Source organism: Bufo gargarizans, chromosome 2 (assembly GCF_014858855.1).
Source record: "Bufo gargarizans isolate SCDJY-AF-19 chromosome 2, ASM1485885v1, whole genome shotgun sequence".
In the NCBI taxonomy this organism is placed as follows: Eukaryota; Metazoa; Chordata; class Amphibia; order Anura; family Bufonidae; genus Bufo; species Bufo gargarizans.
In genome coordinates this window covers 170,674,100-170,695,572 of record NC_058081.1, presented here as the reverse complement: position 1 = coordinate 170,695,572, position 21,473 = coordinate 170,674,100, and the positions used below count along the sequence as shown (strand labels likewise).

General features: G+C 43.3%; 1 protein-coding gene across 3 annotated transcripts in view; it reads right to left on the bottom strand.

Annotated features, from left to right (window-relative positions):
* Positions 1-21,473, bottom strand: part of CGNL1 (cingulin like 1) — a 127,661-nt gene that overhangs the window by 49,623 nt on the left and 56,565 nt on the right. For all 3 annotated transcript variants that reach the window (XM_044279696.1, XM_044279697.1, XM_044279698.1), the window contains exons 5-8: positions 20,782-20,883; positions 19,793-19,941; positions 18,038-18,179; positions 16,739-16,951 (exon numbers count right to left, since the gene is read on the bottom strand). In XM_044279696.1, coding sequence (XP_044135631.1) covers positions 16,739-16,951; positions 18,038-18,179; positions 19,793-19,941; positions 20,782-20,883 — 606 coding nt within the window. The remainder of the gene's footprint in view (positions 1-16,738; positions 16,952-18,037; positions 18,180-19,792; positions 19,942-20,781; positions 20,884-21,473) is intronic.

The following is a 21,473-nucleotide window of genomic DNA, read 5'->3' as shown; positions in this document are numbered from 1 at the left end:
TGCAGTGGATTTTTCTTTTTGGCTCACATGCTTCATAAATATGTCTAACATGAGAGCAAAAATTTACCAAATTATGCACTCCATATGAGCTCGTAGCACCATACCGTAACTACTAACGAGAGAGCCACCACAACCCACTACCATTTTTCAAATTATGCAATTTGTCATTGTCAGATACTTGAAATTGTATGAATGGGAGCTGAGCGCAGTACTCCGGCATGGCGACTACACAGCAGATGGAACTTTCTTCTTCTGGTTCTGTCCACAGTGTTTTTTCCAAGTGCTGCTGAGAACAGCTTTATCAATGGGGGTGCTGGGTGTTTACCCCCACCAATCTGATATTGATGACCTAGTTCAGAAACTTATGTTGTATCAGTTAAGCATGGACATTCACTCAAAATGGTGAGTAAGGCTACATGCACACGACTGTATGTGTTTTGTGGTCCGCCAATTGCGGATCCGCAAGAAAAAACTATAAACTATGACGTCCATATGCCATCATTTTTTATTTTTTTTGGTGGATCCATTGTAACAATGCCTAAAACAGACAAGAATAGGACGTGTTGACATACTGATGCAGAGAGCCCACGGTGTGCTGTCTGCATTTTTTGCAGACCCATTGGAATGAACGGGTCCGCATTCTATCCGCAAAAAAAAAAAAAAAAAGTAACGGACACGGAAACAAAATACGTTAGTGTGTATGTAGCCCAACAGGAAACCTTCAAAATGTTACAATGGTCCTGCAGGAGCAAAAGACATGGGTGCTGAATGAGTAATGCAACAACTACTCGGGAAACAATATTTTTGGAAGGTGCTGATTCACCGAATCCAACTGGTATAGGGAGACTTAGGGCTCTTGCCTCCTGTGTGCGCCCCGTGTCCGTGCTGCAGCCCGCAAATTGCCAGAAATACTGCCAGGGAAATAGATGCAAAATACCTAGCAGAAGGAAGCAAGCGTCTCTATAGTGCCACCTATAGGTAGCTACACTATGACCCATTATAGAGCCTTTAGACAGGACTATGATACAATACTTTAAGAGTAACAGAAGTAAAGACCATTTCGTTCTATACATGGGTACCCCACCCGAACAAAGCATCTGGTTCATCCACAGTTTACTAAACTGCGGTAACTGATCAACCAGAACAAAGAAATATGCTGAAAGGTTTCCTACACAGTGACATAAACATGTGTGGTCAAACACAACCAGAATACCTGGAACTTAAAGAACTATGCGAGTAATGTAAACCAGTCCGTACACTAATCCTGAAAACAGGCCACTTAGCGTGCTCCGAGCAGATGAGCAGTATGTCCAGAATGTATAGTGGATATGCGCTTCATGGGAAATGTACACTAACCTAGTGCCTTGACAGCCAGGCCACCCACAACTATGCCAAGTGTCTGCTCATTCTCTCTATGAACAAGGAAGACACAAATCAAACTTCAGGCATTCCCCTCTTAAATACATTAAATAAAACTGTAAGATAATATTACCACCTACGTAAGGAACACCACTAATGGATTGGTTTTACATTTACATTAAAGGTTAATACAGTTTCTTCTATAGGAAAAGCTGGGGCTACCCAGCAACCTTGGCCTTGACACCTGCTGTATAAAAACGACTGAGGGTGCAGTTGCAGCATGACAACCAAGCTGCCGTGACCATAACCCCAGAATTGCAAAAAATAAATAAATCCAACCCTGCTTGATATTTTTTTGGTGGTCGCTGCAGATTTCAGGCTGCAATCCCATTCATTTCTATGGCTGCTCAGCTACAAAACGATCCTTGGTTGCGAGACAGGTGTTAAGGCCAAGATTGCCCAAGGGCTCATTCAGACGGCCTTATGCTGTCCGCAAAAATGCGGATCAGTATTTTTGCGGACAGTTCAGCATGTCTGCAAGAAAACAGATTGCATTCTGTTTTTTTTGCTGATCCATAGACTTCAATAGGGCCATGTCCTGATTTTCACTGACACATACAGGACGTTTCATTTTTTTGCTGAGCCGTGCAATGGAAGAAAAGAGCCCCATAGAAGTGAATGGGACAGCATCTAATCCGCTAAAAAACTGATCCGCATTTTTGCAGGCAGCATACGGCCGTCTGAATGAGCCCTAAGAGTTACCAAGTTCTAAGTCTGTAGGGACATATTTTCCTACGCAGACGTGATATTTGCAGTTTTAGGCAGGTGTGGAAAAAGTGGATAATAATTAAAGTGCAGTGGCTCAACCCACCACTGATGAAGGAGCATGAGGCTATGAAACGCGTCTGGTTGCAAAAAGGAGACCGTACACAAGGGAATACTTATATCCAAACTGACGAAGCATTGGACTCTGCATAATCAAATTCCCTTACAGCAAACAGGAGCGCTCCGCAATCCTCACTGATCAGCTAACTAGGAGCAGGAAGGATCAGCAGTCCTGTAACAGGTGGGACGCCAAAACAGAGCAGCTATCAAAGGCACAGCGGCTGCAGGAACACAATTATACTCTGCAGATACAGCTCCCTGATCATAGACTGGTAATGTAACAATTTATTTGAGCTATAATTATTATGAATGTGGAGATCGCAACAAGTTACATTCAGGGACATCAGTGAAGTATTTACTATCAATTAAAGGGAACCTGTCACCGGGATTTTATGTATCGAGCTGAGGACTTGGGCTGCTAGATCGCCGCTAGCACATCCGCAATCCCCAATCCCCATATCTCTGTGTGCTTTTGATGTGGAAAAAAAATATAAAACGGGCACTTAAGCCACCTTGCAGACGAGCATGTGTGGATTAGGGCCGGATGCGTTGCGAATGCGTTCAGTAAAAAATGTGCGATTTCGCAAACAAAGTCATTCAGTTTTGCCTGTGATGGCGTTAAGTTTTTATTGCGCGGGTGCAATGCAATTTAATGCGTTTTGCACGCACGTGATAAAAAACTAAAGGTATAAAAAAAAAAAAAAACATCGCTTAGCAACCATCCGTGAAAAATGCATCGCATCCGCACTTGCTTGCGGATGTGATTTTCATGCAGCTCCACTCACTTCTATGGGGCCAGCTTTGCGTGAAAAAAATGCAGAATATAAAACATGCTGCGATTTTCACGCAATGTACAAGTGATGCGTGAAAACCAACGCACATGTACACAGCCCCATTGAAATCAAAGGGTCTGGATTCCATGCAGGCGTTCGAATCACGCATTGAACCCGAGCTGAATACTCGCTAGTCTGAAAGGGGCTTTACTATTCCGGATACAACATTGATACAAGACAGACAGTTGAATTGAGCAGGGTATAAGGACGTTCCTACAATATAAACTGGACACATATGTGTTATGCGATCGCAAGGCAGCATAATATTATTCATTTATACACAGAACACTGCTTTACAGCTATCCATTTTTAAAAAACATTGATTTGCTTTTTCATTTAGAGAGGATCTTTCATCTGTTTTACAGTACTTATAGGAGCTAAATTTCTGTACTTACGGAGGTGCACCTCACTGATACTGCCACTTATTTATTTATTTTTTTTAAACATACCCCTCCCTGGCTGTGACGCTGTGATTGGATCGCGGCACAGCCAGGGAGAAGGAGACACCCATTGAGAAACCCTGGTGTCTCCTCCTCCCTGTTTCGATGCTCAGTATTAGCATACTGAGCGGGAAAACTTCAGGAGGGTGCAGCGGGGCGTAGGAGCGATGTTTAAAAAAACAAACGGGTGGCAGTATCAGCGAGGGGTACCCCGCAAGTACAGATATTTAGCTCCTATAAGTAAAACAGATGAAAGGTCCTCTTTAAAAAGGGACACTGACAGGCCCTATAAACATATTTAGAGATATTCATATGCCGTCATAGGTCTTATAATGTGTATGCCAATCATATAAGATTACCCCCTGTCCGCATTTCAAACACTGTAAAATCAACTTTATATTCATATGTGAATCACTTGCCTTTGTGCCCAAGGGGCGGTCTTTCTCCTGCATTTGTGCCCAGCCGCGCCCCAAGTGCCGTTTCCTAGTGCCGCCCAGCTCATTATTTTTCACTGCGCAGGAGACACTGAAGCTGCCGCATTGAAGGTTATGGGACTGAAGGTTATGGGACGCAGGCACACTACAATTCCGGCGAGTGAGGGTGCCGGGCAAGGTATCCGGCGCACGCGCAGAAGCTCCAAGTGAGGCTGATGCCCATAGGTTTCTATTGGGCATGTGCGGGATCTCGCAGCTTCGGGGACTGGAAAAGCCGCCCAGTGCAGTGAATAATAATGAGCTGGGCGGCTCTAAGAAACGGCACTTGGGGCGCAGCTAATCCATCATGCAATACCATCAGGGTTGTGTCTGATTGGCTGCAAATTAATTCTGCAGTAGAACCACGACCTCAAACATATAGCAAATGTAATTCCGAACTATCTTCAGCATAAGGCCTCATTCACACATACGTGGATTTTCACGTACCACGGGCCGTGAAAACCCGTCCTGCTGAGTGCACGGCGTCATTGGTTGCTATGACACTGTGCGCTTCATGCCGCTGTGCAGTAATACACTCAGCAGGACAGGCTTTCACGGACCTTGGTCTGTGAAAATCCACGTAGTGTGAATGAGGCCTAAAGAAGAACAAGGACTCCTGGAAGTGATGATAAGGCCCTCACACAGAGCCCTGATCTAAACATCATCAATTCTGGCTAGGATTACATGACAAGACAGCAAAATCTGAGCAAGATTACATTCACAGAAGTTCTGTGGTTAGTTCTCCAAGATGTTTGGGACAACCTCCCTGCTGAGTTAGGCAACTTTCACACTAGCGTTAATATTTTCCGGTATTGAGATCAGTCATAGAGATTCAATACTGGAAAAAAAGCTTCCGTTTTGTCCCCATTCATTGTCAATGGGGACAAAACGTAACTGAACAGAACAGAGTGCTCCAAACTGCATTTGATTCTGCATGCTGCGGTTTGCTTTCCATCATGGGATGCAGAGCAAGACGGATACGTCACGACCCACAATGCAAGTCAATGGGGACGGATCAGTTTTCTCTGACACAATATAAAACAGATCCGTCCCCCATTGACTTTCAATGGTGTTCATGACGGATCCGTCTAAGCTATGTTAAAGATAATACAACCGGATCCGTTCATAATAGATGCAGATGGTTGTTTTATCAGTAGCGGAAGCGTTTTTGCTGAACCCTGCCGGATCCAGCAAAAACACTAGTGTGAAAGTAGCCTTATAGATATGTTCACTGCATACACTAAACATTGGGCCCAAACATAACGTGAACAGGCCCATAGGCTTTGTACAGTGTACAGTCTGGGCCTTTTGTCTGCCACAAACGTTGGGCGGATTTTTCAAAGTACCGGTATATTTCTGGAAGAAGGCTCTGACATATGCCACTGTATTCTCCCAGAGTATATTTCAAACATAGGGCTGCACTTAGTAGACTACTTGTGTGTAGCCTTAAAGGGGTTATCCAAAGTCTAAAAGGTCCCCCAGGCCCCTCATCTATATTATACTTACCTGCTCCCCGTCACCCGCGTCCCTCCTGATCCCTTCACAGCCGCCGCAGCTAGGGAGGCTTGTTTTTGATTCGCGCGACGGGGAGATGCAGCGGCCGTGCAGGGATCCAGAGCGATGCGAGTGCCGAGGAGCAGGTAAGTATAATGTATATGAGGGGTCTGGCAATTGGGGGGGGGGGAGAAGATAACTGCTTTAATAGTGAAGACATTAAAGCCCTACAAATCAATATTAGTGAAGCTAGGTGATCGATATCTTCGTTATTACAATAAATTTACACTTACTTTAGCTAATTCGTACATAAACACTCAGACTACAATGTCTGCATCCAATGTAAAACCTGCTTTAGGATACAGATGGGAACTTGGCCATCATTGTCAACTTAGAAAAGATGCTAAGTCTCAGTCATTCAACATAAACCGGATTTCCAGCACTAACTAAATTGCTGTTAAAACAAGTGATATATTGTTTAGACTAAGAAAACAGGAAAACCTCTGAACACATGTTGGAAGGCGACGGTGTAAACAAATGTATCTTCCTGTAAGTGAAAAGTAGTCAAAGGGGAGCGTGTCTGGACGGCAATCCAGTATCTGACCTTAGTTCTTCTGGTAGAAGTGTTACTTTCACCTTCAAGAGGATATCTACTTACTATTTAGTTTTGTTAAATATGGCAGAAACTAGTTGCAGAAAAGAGAAGCTGAACATTAAACGCATTTTAGTGTTTAAGAAATTTACAATAAGCATAGCCAAAAATAAAATGAATAATCGCATACAAAAATCTTCCAAATTAAGACAAACCAAACTGTGTCCACAGCTCATCTACTGAGTCTCATCTATGGGAGAGGAGTATATCGGAAGCCATTCATTTGTATGTAGAGTCAGTAAGAGGATTGTTCATCTCCACTAAGCAGAAACATAAAATGACTTGTGTTATGTGCTGACTAATGATTAAGACAAAAGCAATTATTAAGCAATTAAGGCCTCATTCTACAGTAAATGCAGCCCTATTCTCAGGCCCAAACTACACGGTGGAAGCAGGATGCAGAATATTGCAGAGCCCTCCCTGCCTAATCGTCTGCACAATGACTGGCTCATTTGTGTTGGAGTAAGACAATGTAAATTACATGACATATATGTCATCAGCCGATTTAGCTTTTCTTTGACATTACAATCAAATTTTACTCATTAGGAGGCCCGCCACTGGTGACTGCTCTTTGTTTGCTGGGGACAAGCGTCTGTAGGACAAAACAGGTCAGGAAGGACTGCTTCTCAGTTAAGCAACTTTCGCATAAAACTAGGTGACTGCAGTATTGGAGCAATTACTTTTTGCCAGTATATAATTCAATAAGATTACATATACCGGTATACCGGTGTGTGTGCGCGCGAGTATATATATTTTATATATATATATATATATATATATATATATATATATATATATATATATATATATATTTATTAGGGCTGAAACGATTACTCGATTGAAATAGAGTAAATCGACACAAATGTTTGTGTCATGTGACCACGGAGCAGGAGTGAAGCACTTGCTACTACTCACCGCTCCGTGGTCACCTGCCGGCCCGCGCGCTGCATTGTCCCCCTGACACATCGTCAGGACATGGTGCACGTATGCCCTGACGCTGCATGACGCGAGGAAGACAGTGCGCGCAAAGAAGAAGACAGGTGTTGAGGAGCGGCACCCCTACAGGAGAGGCAAGTATCAAAGGGCTGCTGGAGACTAGAAGCGGAGATGGTGGCACTGGGGGAGCTGAAGGCATGCTGGCATCGGAGGAGATGATGGCACAGAGGACTCAAGGCATTGGGACAGATGGCACAGAGGATTGATGGCACTGGGGTACTCATGGCACAGAGGACTGATGGCATGGGGGGGGGGGGGTGATGGCACAGAGGATTGATGGCCCTGGGGGAAGCTGATGGCACAAAGGACTGATGGCCCTGAGGGGGGACTAATGGCATGGGGGGAGCTGATTGCACAAAGGACTGATGGCAATGGGGGGAGCTGATGGCATGGGGGGAGCTGATTGCACAAAGGACTGATGGCAATGAGGGGAGCTGATGGCACAGAGGATTGATGGCACTGGGGGGGGACTGATGGCATGGGGGGAGCTGATTGCACGAAGGACTGATGGCAATGGTGGGAGCTGATGGCACGGGGCTCTGATGACATTTTATAATGGAAAACATTCTTATTTTATTACTTTTTTCTTTTTCGGAGTACTCGAATAATCATTGGATTAAAATCGATAGATTACTTGATTACTAAAATAATCGATAGCTGCAGCCCTAATTGTGTGTGTGTGTGTGTGTGTGTGTGTGTGTGTATATATATATATATATATATATATATATATGTGAATATTAAATGAAATAGATGAAATATGCCCGTGCAAAGTCGGGTCCTTCTGCTAGTAGTGGACTAAAGCAGGGATGTCACTCTCATGGGCCCCGAGCCTTTTCAAAACTACAACTTCCAGCATACCCCGATAGCTGTAGGATGTCTGTACATGATGGAAGTTGGAGTTTTTCCACAGCTGGAGGGCCGTGGGTTTGACATCCCTAGTCTAAAGTATATGGGGACCTTTGGTCATGTACTCTAAGTGGGCTGCAGAATCTCTAAGGAATATTAATGAGCAGTCATTTTAAATCAAGAAAAATATGAATTTTTGGAGATTTGTACTATAAAAAAAATTATCTTGTAGTGCAAAATTACATTACCCTTAAAACCTACCACAACAATGGTAACTGAAGTATACTTCAAGGCTTACATTTTCTGTCTAAACAATAAATTAGCCATTCCTGACTGCTTACATCACTCTTCCATGGTGTAACTATGTTTCTCTATTGCGGACACAGGCAAAATAAAATAATTATATTTAATTAGCATCCATCAGAGGCACCACTAATCCTTTACCAGATACAACAAGCAATAGCGAAGAATGAAATGCAAAGCAAAGCCCCTTTCTTCAGCAGATAATCAGCACTGGACGGCTGACATGGTTCCATTTCTTAGAAAGTTTAGAATGTGGTCTCATTCCTGGGAATTATCAGGTCAAGACCAGAAAGCCTTGAACAGAGGGCTGAAAAGATTAGTTCATTAGACTTCGGAGTTACACAATGTTCTTTTTACAAATTCTAACGCGACGTTTAGATTAAAATCACTACAGTCTAAAGAGACTAACTGGGATAAGTGGAGAATTGTAAAGTCAACATCAACAGCATTACACTTATTTAACAAATGTAAAAATAATGAAGCACATGAATGAGGTTACATGAGAAATCGGGACGTGCTTCTAGAGCGGGGACCACACATCTGCAGTAGTGGAATGGTATATTTGTTAGCAGTGAAGAAGTCTTCAGTGGGATAACAATAAGTGATTTCTAACCAGCAGAAAGGACCAGTTATGCGTGAGGGTCTATTCTTGTAGAGGACCGGCTTTTTACAAAGTGAAAAAGCCAAGATAAGCAATCTATTTACACCCTTCCATATAGTGGCTAAAATGAAGACTAACTCACCTTAAATGAATATTTCTGCCCTACAAGCCCCAGCCCATGTGATTGTGCAATGCTGCCATGCACGATAAACTACTGGTTTCGGCAGGCCTCTATTTGATACTGGTATGTTGTCCTGCAATCCATCATATGGCAACACGTGCCATTTAGACTAAGCCTACACAAAAACTGACATTTTTTATTTAAACCTCTCTATGAGGGCCATCTTCAGTTTGAAATCAACATATACCAAGGTGACAACCTATATGAACATACTCCATCTAAATCCATAATTCAGTCCTAAAGGGGTTGGCAAACACCCCCTTCCCTATTGAGCAGACACGCAGAGGGAAGTATACTTCCCTGCTTACCACTACTGGGTCCCAGATCCTTCTCTCCTTGGCTGCCTCGCTTGGGTCCACCATTGTCAACATCCGCTGTCAGGGGTCAAACTATTGGATTTCAACATGCCCGATCCTTTGCTCTCAGTGAAGATAAGCCACTGCCACAGGTGTCTGGCAGCAACTTAAGGTGGATTTACACTGCCCGATAATCGAGCAGATTATCGGGAACGAACATTCCTGCGAACACTTGTTCAGAACAATTTGCCTGTCTAAATGTGCCACCAATCACCCGACAAACAAGCAAAATGCTCAATCATGGGGAGATCCTGTCATTCATTCATGCAGGCACACCAATTGTCGTTTCTAGGCAGCAGATCGTGCTGTCTAAACAGCGATCTTCTGCCCAGAAACAATGATTCTGTATGGGGATGAGCGATCGCAATAGCTTTAATGTGGTAAAAGACAGGGGCGGCTGGCAGGGCAGGCATTTGTGGGTATGTTCCGGGTGTTACAAGCCAGCATGTGGGCAAGAAAGCGGTGACACAAACTCGGCACAAGCAGGAGAAGTGTCTGCGGTGACCGAGGCTGTGCAGGAGGAGGTACGGGCACCATCACTGTGTATAGAACAGCAGGGACACAAGGACAGACTCCATACCTATAGCACATTATACACACACATCAGCCTGTATGTGAAGACTGACCCACACCTAAAGCTGCTTATAATTTCTGCTCTGCTTACTCTCAATTATAAGGGATATGCAGAACATATGGGCACTAGATTATCTTAAGTATGAGTGAAAATCAGCAACCAAAAATGGCTCTGTGGCACTGTTGTGGAAGCAGCGTTTAGCTCTGTTATGGCGGCACTGTTATGGAAGCTCAGTTTAGCTCTGTTATGGCGGCACTGTTATGGAAGCTCCGTTTAGCTCTGTTATGGCGGCATTGTTATGGAAGCTCCGTTTAGCTCTGTTATGGCGGCACTGTTCTGGAAGCAGCGTTTAGCTCTGTTATGGAGGCACAGTTTAGCTCTGTTATGGCAGCACTGTTCTGGAAGCAGCGTTTAGCTCTGTTATGGAGGCACAGTTTAGCTCTGTTATGGCAGCACTCATGTGAAAGCGCTGTTTAGCTCTGTTATGGCGGCACTGTTCTGGAAGCAGCGTTTAGCTCTGTTATGGAGGCACAGTTTAGCTCTGTTATGGCGGCACTGTTCTGGAAGCAGCGTTTAGCTCTGTTATGGAGGCACAGTTTAGCTCTGTTATGGCAGCACTCATGTGAAAGCGCTGTTTAGCTCTGTTATGGCGGCACTGTTCTGGAAGCAGCGTTTAGCTCTGTTATGGAGGCACAGTTTAGCTCTGTTATGGCGGCACTGTTCTGGAAGCAGCGTTTAGCTCTGTTATGGAGGCACAGTTTAGCTCTGTTATGGCAGCACTCATGTGAAAGCGCTGTTTAGCTCTGTTATGGCGGCACTGTTCTGGAAGCAGCGTTTAGCTCTGTTATGGAGGCACAGTTTAGCTCTGTTATGGCAGCACTCATGTGAAAGCGCTGTTTAGCTCTGTTATGGCGGCACTGTTCTGGAAGCAGCGTTTAGCTCTGTTATGGAGGCACAGTTTAGCTCTGTTATGGCAGCACTCATGTGAAAGCGCTGTTTAGCTCTGTTATGGCGGCACTGTTCTGGAAGCAGCGTTTAGCTCTGTTATGGAGGCACAGTTTAGCTCTGTTATGGCAGCACTCATGTGGAAGCACTGTTTAGCTCTGTTATGGCGGCACTGTTGTGGAAGCACTGTTTAGCTCTGTTATGGCGGCACTGTCATGGAAGTAGCGTTTAGCTCTGTTATGGCGGCACTGTCATGGAAGTAGCGTTTAGCTCTGTTATGGAGGCACTGTTTAGCTCTGTTATGGCGGCACTGTCATGGAAGTAGCGTTTAGCTCTGTTATGGCGGCACTGTCATGGAAGCAGCGTTTAGCTCTGTTATGGAGGCACTGTTTAGCTCTGTTATGGCGGCACGGTTATAGAAGCACTGTTTAGCTCTGTTATGGCGGCACTGTTGTGGAAGCACTGTTTAGCTCTGTTATGGCGGCACTGTTGTGGAAGCACTGTTTAGCTCTGTTATGGCGGCACTGTTGTGAAAGCGCTGTTTAGCTCTGTTATGGCGGCACTGTTCTGGAAGCAGCGTTTAGCTCTGTTATGGAGGCACAGTTTAGCTCTGTTATGGCAGCACTCATGTGAAAGCGCTGTTTAGCTCTGTTATGGCGGCACTGTTCTGGAAGCAGCGTTTAGCTCTGTTATGGAGGCACAGTTTAGCTCTGTTATGGCAGCACTCATGTGAAAGCGCTGTTTAGCTCTGTTATGGCGGCACTGTTCTGGAAGCAGCGTTTAGCTCTGTTATGGAGGCACAGTTTAGCTCTGTTATGGCAGCACTCATGTGGAAGCACTGTTTAGCTCTGTTATGGCGGCACTGTTGTGGAAGCACTGTTTAGCTCTGTTATGGCGGCACTGTCATGGAAGTAGCGTTTAGCTCTGTTATGGCGGCACTGTCATGGAAGCAGCGTTTAGCTCTGTTATGGAGGCACTGTTTAGCTCTGTTATGGCGGCACTGTTGTGGAAGCACTGTTTAGCTCTGTTATGGCGGCACTGTTGTGGAAGCACTGTTTAGCTCTGTTATGGCGGCACTGTTATAGAAGCACTGTTTAGCTCTGTTATGGTGGCACTGTTATGGAGGCACTGTTTAGCTCTGTTATGGCGGCACTGTATATGGCTGTGTTGTGGCAGCAATGATCTTATGTTTAGTATAGGATGTCGGATAAATGTAAAATTGTCTACTTTGGCTATTTATGCAGGGAATACAGTTATAGAGTAGACTAGCAATAGTTTCCCTGCATGAATCGCAACCTCTTAACATTATGTAGGGCCTATGTATTCTATATGTGAATTGCTGCAACTTTCATACTCCTCCTTGGTTAAAAATACTCCACAAAAACGCTTACTGTTCCTGAAAAAATGTAGTGCGACCTCTGCCCTCAAAGCACCACTTCACCTCCATCTCTCCTCATTGCTTCACCTCCTCCCAGTGAGGCTTATAGAGCCAAGCATCCTCACTGCTCCAGTGCCTGGCCCTGACATTTTGCACATGCCCTGGCAGCAGCGGGGACAACTACTCTGAGACCGTTACTGCATCAGCACATTCGCTAAATTTCAGGACCAGGCATCAGAGGAGTCAGGCCATCCTGTCGATCTCAGGAGGAGGGGGAGTGGGAACAGGAAGAGGAGGGGGTGAGGCAGTACTCAGAGGGGCTAGGCCAGTGATGGTGAACCTTTTAGAGACTGAGTGCCCAAACTTCAACCCAAAACCCACTTATTTATCGCAAAGTGCCAACACTGTAATTTAACCTGAATTCTACAGTCATAGTATACTGTATCTTCCATGTACTCTATCATTTAGCGATAATGGCCTGCTACACTCAGTGCGCTGCCTGTGCTGTTCATAGCGAGCCCTGCGCTGATGAAGGGCAGGAAAAATCTAAGTGATATTAGTGTGCCATAGACTTTTTCCAGGGTGCGGGTGCCCACAGAGAGTGCTCCGAGTGCCGCCTCTGGCACCTGTGCCATAGGTTCGCCAACACTGGGCTAGGCTATCCCTCATTGCTCTGAGCACCTCATTTGCATATAGCTGAAAACATAAATTTCTCAGCATCGGCAGATACTGATTGCTGAGAAAAAGGCTCATTTTACTCACCATGATCAACCCTACCAGGCAGTATGGCAGTTGTGACGGAAGCTCTTTAATCCAAAATCTGGACTGGATTCATAAAAAGTATGTTTTTTTTTTTCTCATGCTGAGGAACCACAAAAAAAGCGCACTGCAAAAACTCATGACATTGCATTCCAAATGTCAAAATATGCTGATAACTTTTTTAGACTAACTTTTACTGTCCAGCTGATTTAATAATATGCACCCTCATGGAAACTGCATAGCTTTTTCTTTACAAATCAAATCATTATCATCAATTCAGTCAAAATTCCAATCCATTTAACATATATAACTTCAGCCTAAAGCAAGCAAGTAACTAAAATAAGAGACAATATTTATAAGTAACATACATTTTACAAAAGGACATCCTGGACACTCCTTAAATGAAAACTGCAATCTTAAATGCATATTTGAAACGCACATAAAATGGCTGATCTCGCTCAGTCTCTTACCACCATGCCCAACCTCCACTCTAGATCACAAGCTACAGGTTGGGGAACCCTTCCCTATATCAGTTACGTCTTTTGAAGTCTGCCGAACATCCCTGCATTTTCTGAGCCTCATCATTCCTGTCTACTCCTTTCTGAACACAGAAGCCCATCATTCTATCCATAAAAGGGGTTGTCTCATCATAGACAATGGGGGCATATAGCTAGGATATGCCCCCATTGTCTTATAGGTGCGGGTCCCTCCGCTGGGACCCACACCTAAATCGAGAATGGAGCCCCGCAAGGTGGTGGCTGGAGGACTCCAGTCCGGCCACCACCAAGCCGGCTCCCGATAGAAGTAAATGGGAACGTACCACGCATGCGCAGCCCCTGCTCCCATTGCTTTCTATGGGGCCTAAGGAAATAGCTCGGCTATTCTCGCCGGTCCCATAGAAAATAAAATGGAGGGTGGCTGCGCATGCGGGGCTTCATTCTCGATATAGGTGGAACCCGCACCTATAAGACAATGGGGGCATGTCCTAGTGATATGCTCCGATTGTCCATGATGAGAGAACCCCTTTAACAAATGAAAAATTGACCTGGTCGGTATGTGGGACAGAACATCCTGGGATCTCCTACTGCTTCATAAATACCATTACAGTGGAGTCTGCTTATAAAGGTACTCATGCTGGTACCTACATGAATAACTCATTGTATTCCTAGCTATCCAGCCAACTGCTTTATGGGGCATGCATCTAATGGTGATGTGTTCCACGTATGGTGGACTTTTCTTCTGGTCCCATACATATAACCTAGCCTCTAATATTTTCCATACCTCTCGTAATAGAGACCAGTGGGAAGCCCTGTTAGACCACAAATCCTCTCACCGTCTTCAAGCTCAACACAAGCTGCTTACTTTTATCCCTTTAGAGGCTAAGCAAACAATTGCTTATGTCTTGAAGAAACCATTTATTCAATGTTTGAAAAATCTGACACAATTAGATATCCTTACCGATACTCAAAGTTCTTCAAGACCTGGGGCCTGTGGATTACTGATGTACAGGTCACAATAAGAAAATGGCACCAAATGCAGTTCACAGTATAGTCCAATGATCCTTACACATTAACAGGGACATTTTCAATACAAGCTGGATTTGAGGCTCTCATAACATTCTGCATGAGATTCAGTATCAGCAGAAAGGCTGAATATTTTAAAACTCACCCATTTATTGCACAATCAATGGTCTTGAAGAACTTCAAAATACTATACATACCTAGCATTTTAGCTACACAAGATAAGACTAAATAAAGTGTGTTTAACTTCTGAGAAAGCACACCCTTTTAAATTATGGCAAGGAGCTGCAGAAGTGGTATGCAAGAAAAAAATTCCTTTTAGGAAAATTTATATTATAGCTAGATGCAGAAAGTATTGCCATGAAAAAAAAGTTATCCTGGATAAATGTGTAAAGCATTTTGATATCACTAAGCAGATTAGAAAAATAAACACAATGGGGGAAATAGGGTTGTCACAATACAGAAATTTTGATTCCATTTCGATACTTTTTAAAAGTATTGCGATACTCCATACCATTCGAAACCACGCCAAAAAAATAAAAACACAATAAAAGCATTGTGCACTACATATTTTATGGAACGTCCGGCCGATAATAGAACAGTCCTACCCTATTTTTTGGAGGGTCAAAGTGACCAAAAAATTGTAAATTGCGGTTTTTTATTTTTTTTCTCTGTTATGGCGTTCACTGCATAGGAGATTTTTTTAAAATATTTTTAATAATTCAGACTTTTTTGGACGTGGCGATATGTCATATACAATTTTTTTTATTGTGTTTATATTTGATATGTAAAATTAAGAAAGGGGGCGATTGAAATTTTTTATATTTTGGGGCGGGGTTAAACTTTTATTTTACTTTTTATTTACTATTAGCCCTAATAGAGCTCTATTCACACAACCGTTTTTTTTTTTTCTTCTGTTTACGGGACGTTTTTTGCATTCCGTATACGGGGCTCCGATCAGAAGCTGCCACTGCAGGGCAGGGGACCCTGGGGCCACTGCCACCAATGACTATTATAATACTATGGGGGAAGAGGGGCGCACTGTGCCAACAATGACTATAATACTGTGGATGGGGGGGGGGGGGGGGACCGCAATTAATAAAATACTGAGAAGTTGGGAGTAGGAGGGGAGGGACTGTGGCCACTGCGCCACCAATGAATATCATTTATGCCCGAATACAAACGTAGGCTGCGGGTGACGGCCATATCACATACCCGGCACCCGACCTCTATGACTGCGCTATGCAATCTGCCGAACCATGGCAATTAACCCCTCAGTTACCGCACCTGAGAGGTTAATTGTGGTGGTTCGGCGGGTAGCAGCGCGGAGTCCTAGAGGCCGGGGGCGCCGGGTATGTGATATGGCCGGCACCCACAGCCTACGTTTGTATTCAGGCACAAATTATATTCATTGGTGGTGCAGTGGCCACAGTCACTCCCCTCCTACTTCTCTCTGTTCTCATTGGTGGCCAGCGGCAGCTGCACACAGTGGGGAGGGAGGGACTGCCTCCTTCTCCACTGTGTCGGCTCAGGAGAACATGGTGTGTGCTGAGAGCGGAGCATGCCATGTTCTGTTAGTGATACTAGGCTGCGCTTATCGGCAAATCCCGGTATCGAATCGATCCGGGTACAAAAGTATTAATTGGGTATAGATAATTCGATACCTGGTGCAACCCTAGGGGGAGATTTATTAATCTAATCAAAGTGGTACATATTTTTCATACATTTACTAAGTGTTTTAGACATATTATTTGACTCATCCAACAAGGGGGAGTGACGCAAGAAATGGGCATGATCTACTGGAAAGGGTCTGACTTAAAATGCGTTAATGTGTGCCAAAAATTTGCTAAAGTTTTGTTGCAAAATTCTGGCATAAAGTAAGCCAACAAAAAGGGGTGGGTAAGGTTAGACTAGACAGTGTAGATGTGCAGCAGGATTTATCACCCAACATTAGCAACTAAGAAAACTCTGTTGCATTTTAGATTGTCTAGTCCAAGTTTACATGGTCTAAAAATTAGACAGGATTAGTAAAACTGCCAGAAGTATATGAAGGTACAGCTAGAGGTGTAGTTGATTGATCTATATAACTTGGAGGTGGCATGGCCTCAAAGTGAATATCTAAACTAATATTGTAACTTACCTTTACTGCCTCTTCCAGACTCTCTCGCATCTTCTTTAGCTCTTTCTCATACTGCTCCTTGAGTTTATCAATCTCCTGATCATGGCTGGATACCTCTTCTTTCAGGGCTCCCTTTAGCGCCGTAAGTTCACGCTCTCTCTTTTTTAACAAGTCTTCTTGTTCTTCCCTGGCCATCAGCAATTCTTGAACTCCTTGTTTCATGTGCATAAGATCCTAAGAAAAGTCAGAATAAACAAGTTTACTGAAAATAAAATTGTCTTAACCACAATCATGTAAAACTTATCTGGTAAATAATTCATAGTATATATAGTGTGTGTAGTATGCAAAAGTGAGTTGAACTAGCAAAGCAGGTCTTATGCTGATCATACAAATCAGACTTATTTAGCTCAATGTGCTTGTAAAGAGGTATCCCCCAGAAAAAGAGAATCATGTCATTATTTCGACCTGTTGGAAGGTGCTTCCTATGACCCCGAAATGAATGGAGCAGCCGGAAGAGTATGTCCGCACCCACTCCAATCATTTTTAAAGGAATTCAAGAGATAGCCAAGTACAGCAGGATAACTTTGCATAACCGGAATAACCTGTCAGCAAAATGCCCCCTAAACCAACAGCAGTACCTCACATCTGGTTTCTAATGAGGTCTTATTTTTGGCGCCTGTGCAGTGAGCCCCACTGAAGCCAAGTACACTAGAATGGGGCTCAATACACAGGCGTTGAAAACAAGATGGTATGGCACAGGCATGATGTCTCCAGGGGAATTGTGCATAAAGAAAAAAAAAAGTCATCAAACATGAGCGGGCAGGAAGGGGGGAGTGGCATGCTTGACTTCAATTGTCAAGGATGCTGCCCTTTTGACTTTACTCTCCCCCTTTTTATACAGCCAGTGGTGGGCAAGATCGCAGGAAAGCAACTTTTATTCCAGCAGAAATTAGCCAAAGATATCAATAGAAGTTTGATTCAGCGGTTAGGTACTGCAGGTGCTTTAGGGGGCATTTTGGTGGTGGTAGGTTCCCTTTAAGGCAGGGATGCCCAACCTGCGGCCCTCCAGCTGTTCCAAAACTACAACTCCCAGCATGCCCGGACAGCTTACAGCTATCAGCCTACAGCAGGGCATGATGGGAGTTGTAGTTTTGCAACAGCTGGAGGGCCGCAGGTTGAGCATGCCTGCTTTAAGGAGACCAGTTGTGTGTGAAAACAAAATATACACTTTATTTTTCGGATTTTTTTTTCGTTGTCATACTAAACACACATACCGTAGCAGTGGTCTCCTAATCACAGATGGGATTTCCTATAACTGACCTGTATCAAAGCTTCTCTCTCCCCATCATCGACAACCAATCGCTTTGCATTATCTAACTCGTCATGCATTTCTGACAGCTGCTCCTGCAGGTCTCGGATCTCAGTCTGATACTGCTCTTGCTCCATCTTCAGCTCAAACAATCTGTCAGAGGAAAATGAAAAAGTCATCACGTGAACAAACTTTGGCTGCTATAGGTGTCCAGTGACCATACCAGATAATTGCTCAACATGGTGGCTTCAAAACTGGATGGTAAAGTACATGTTAAACTGATATTTCTGTGTTTTACAATGTAATTAAATCTTACTATAAACTTCTGGTGCCTTTAGATTTAGTAGTGATCTCTAATTACGCCAAAGTTGCAGTTGACAAAAACTAATGAACTGCTCAAGAAGCTCAAGACGAGTGAATTCAAAGAGGTTACTTTACAGGTATCCTCCAATTATGATCCGTCCCTGGATTTGGCTTAAAAAATTGAATTGAAAAACCTGAATGTGGATACCCAATCTAAAACCAATGACATGGGAGGTGATTTACATTGATCAACTGAGTGAAGAGTCAGTTCCTGAAGTTCATATGATGGAAGCAGGAAAAGGGGCAATTGTAAGGACCTGAGCAACTCTAAAGGCCTAATTGTGATGCCTAGAGGACTGGGTCACAACATCTCCAAAGCCGCACGCCTTGTGGGTTGTTCCCGATATGCAGTGGTTAATGCCTACCAAAAGAGGACTGAAGAGGGACAAAATGACGAATGAGTAAAGGGTCATGGTCGCCCAAGACCCGCTTATTTGCCAAAGAGAGCAAAGGCTGGTCCATCTGCCCCAATCCCAGAGAAGAGTTATTGCTACACAAATTGCGGAAAAACTTACTGCTGCCTATGACAGAAATGTGTTAAAACACACAGAGTGCATTGGAGCTTAGAGTATAGGGGGCTGTGTAGGAGCAGACCAGTCAGAGTGCCCATGTTCAACCTGTCCACAGCCAAAAGTGCCTACAAAGTAAACTTCTAAATCAGAACTGGACCATGGAGCAACAGAAAAGGGAGGTTTGGTCTAATATTTTCTGTTACATCATAAGAATGGCTGGGTAAACGTGCATGTTCACAGAAGGCAAGCCGATGAAGGTAGTATGATGCTATGTACAAATTTTAGGGGAAAAGAAAAAGAAAAAAAGGAACTGTAATCATAACTGTTAATGGTTGATTTTTGCTTAGTGTTAGAGTAATGTGTTTTTTTACGGATGTGTTTTTTATGTGAAATTCAAATAAAAACTAATAAAAAAAACATTGAAAAAAAAAATACAAATTTTAGGAAACTATTGGTCCTGGCAGTCATGTGGATGTTACTTTGACAAGTACTAGCTACCTAGCAATGTTTGCAGCCCAAGTGCACACCTTCATTGTAACAGTATTCCTTAATAGCAGTGTCCCCTTTAGCAGGGTAATATGTATCCTGCCTCAAAACTGTTTAGGAAAGGTTAAACCTTGCAGTACTGCAACTGAGCTGAGATACAACAGACAATGGCTCTAAGTCCCACACACAGGAAACCGATGCCCGTGCTCATAGGACAGCGGTGGCCATGAACCACCATTGTAACATATATTATATATGAACATGATACTAAAGCGAAATAAAAGTATAAAAAAGTTAAAAATTCACTTTTTATGGTATTTACTTGACTTCAGAGTTATTATGACTACCCCATAGAACATAAAATCAGGAATGTGGTTTAACGATGAAGGATTAAACTAAACATACTCTTCTAGATGTTTTCTTAATTCTCTCTCACTCTCCCCAAGTTTCCCACGAAGAGATAAATTTTCTTCCATGCTGCGTTCAAGTTGTTCTTGAATGTCTTTAAGATCGGCCTTTGTCTTATATTTCTCCTCTTTGTTACTTTCCTGATTCTTGGTTCATAGGAGGAAGATACATTTGTTAGTAAAATATAACTACAAACTTTTAATGAAGACATCTGAATAGGGCAAAATAACTCCAAAGGTGTAAGGGTAAAATAGATCATCACTTTAGTAACTATGCTGAGAAAATCACAAGATTTGGAAGGGACTGAAAACTTTTGTATTTCAGGGCAGATCTTATTTTCTTTGCAGCCATTCAAGAAGCAACGACATCAGCAGAACACCAACAAATGGCAAGTTCAACCTCCTTTGCTTAAAGGATTTCTGATGTTTTTTCTTTCTGATGATCTATCCTCTGGATAGATCATCAGAATTTGATCGGTGGGGGTCCGGCCCATGGGACCTCATCGATCAGCTGTTTGAGAAGGCAGCAGAGCTCCAGTAGCGCCATAGCGGCCTTCTCTCTGTTTACCACAGGCCCAGTGACGTCACGACTAGTATCACTGGCCTGGGTTTGGCTAAGCTCCATTTAAGTGAGCAGGGTTTAGGTGTTTATTAGAAAAGCAGGTCTAGAAGATGTTCCTCGGTAGAACGTGCTACAGGTTAGAGAATGGTCACTGTGACGTTGGGTGATGTGAAGTCCCAAGACAAGCACTGGATGATGCAGCCATGTGACATTATGCTATTGTGGATTAATCTTCAGTGGAGGATAGGGAAGCAGAATGGTAACACTCAGTTGTGAATGAATTCATACATTTACAGGAGGATGAACAGAGGAATGATGCAAGCAAAAGTTCTTTAAAAAGAGGTCTCAGAATTTACATACGTGTCATGAGATCTCTTCAGTGTGTATATCATATGGTAAAATACAATGGACCTATGGTTTACTACCTTAATATGGTCATCAAGTTTTCTCTGGAGGGTGACAACCTTCTTTTCAAGTTCATTTTTCTGATCCGACAAAAGCTTTATTTCAGTTGTTGGGTCTGGGGTCTGAAGAAAAAAAAACAATACTTTGTCTCATGTACACAGCTGTGAGTAGAAATAGGTTTCCTTTGCAGCAGGTTTACATTTGGAATAGCTGTCGTACATAAGGTATTACTCTAATGAAACAATTGTTTTATAGCAAGATTTACACAAGGGAAAAAGTGTAACAGGAGTGGAACTGAAAAGAAAATGGTGCACAAAAAGCATTTCCGCATTTGAATGTAATACATAATATCACAAAACATGAGGTTAGTATAAGCTAGCATGTATTCCTTTTATCATCTATTTATATTGACTTGGAGTGTGTTTTTTTTCCTATTACAACTGTCATTTGAATTTTCAAAATTCACAAACACTGTGTGACATCCAAACCAAGCACTCCTTATTTATAGAAATATACACTTTATTAATCATGTAGCTAATAAAAAAAATATCAGGCAAGCAACACTGATGTTAGGGCAGGGGCGGAATGGTCATAGACCTTAAAGGGAAATTTCCTGGTGGGTCGATGCCCAGGGGGCCACCCAAGTCCTCATCTCTGCCACTGGCTGGGTACATATTCAGCTCTCAGTAGTAATTAACGCTGTGAGAATCAG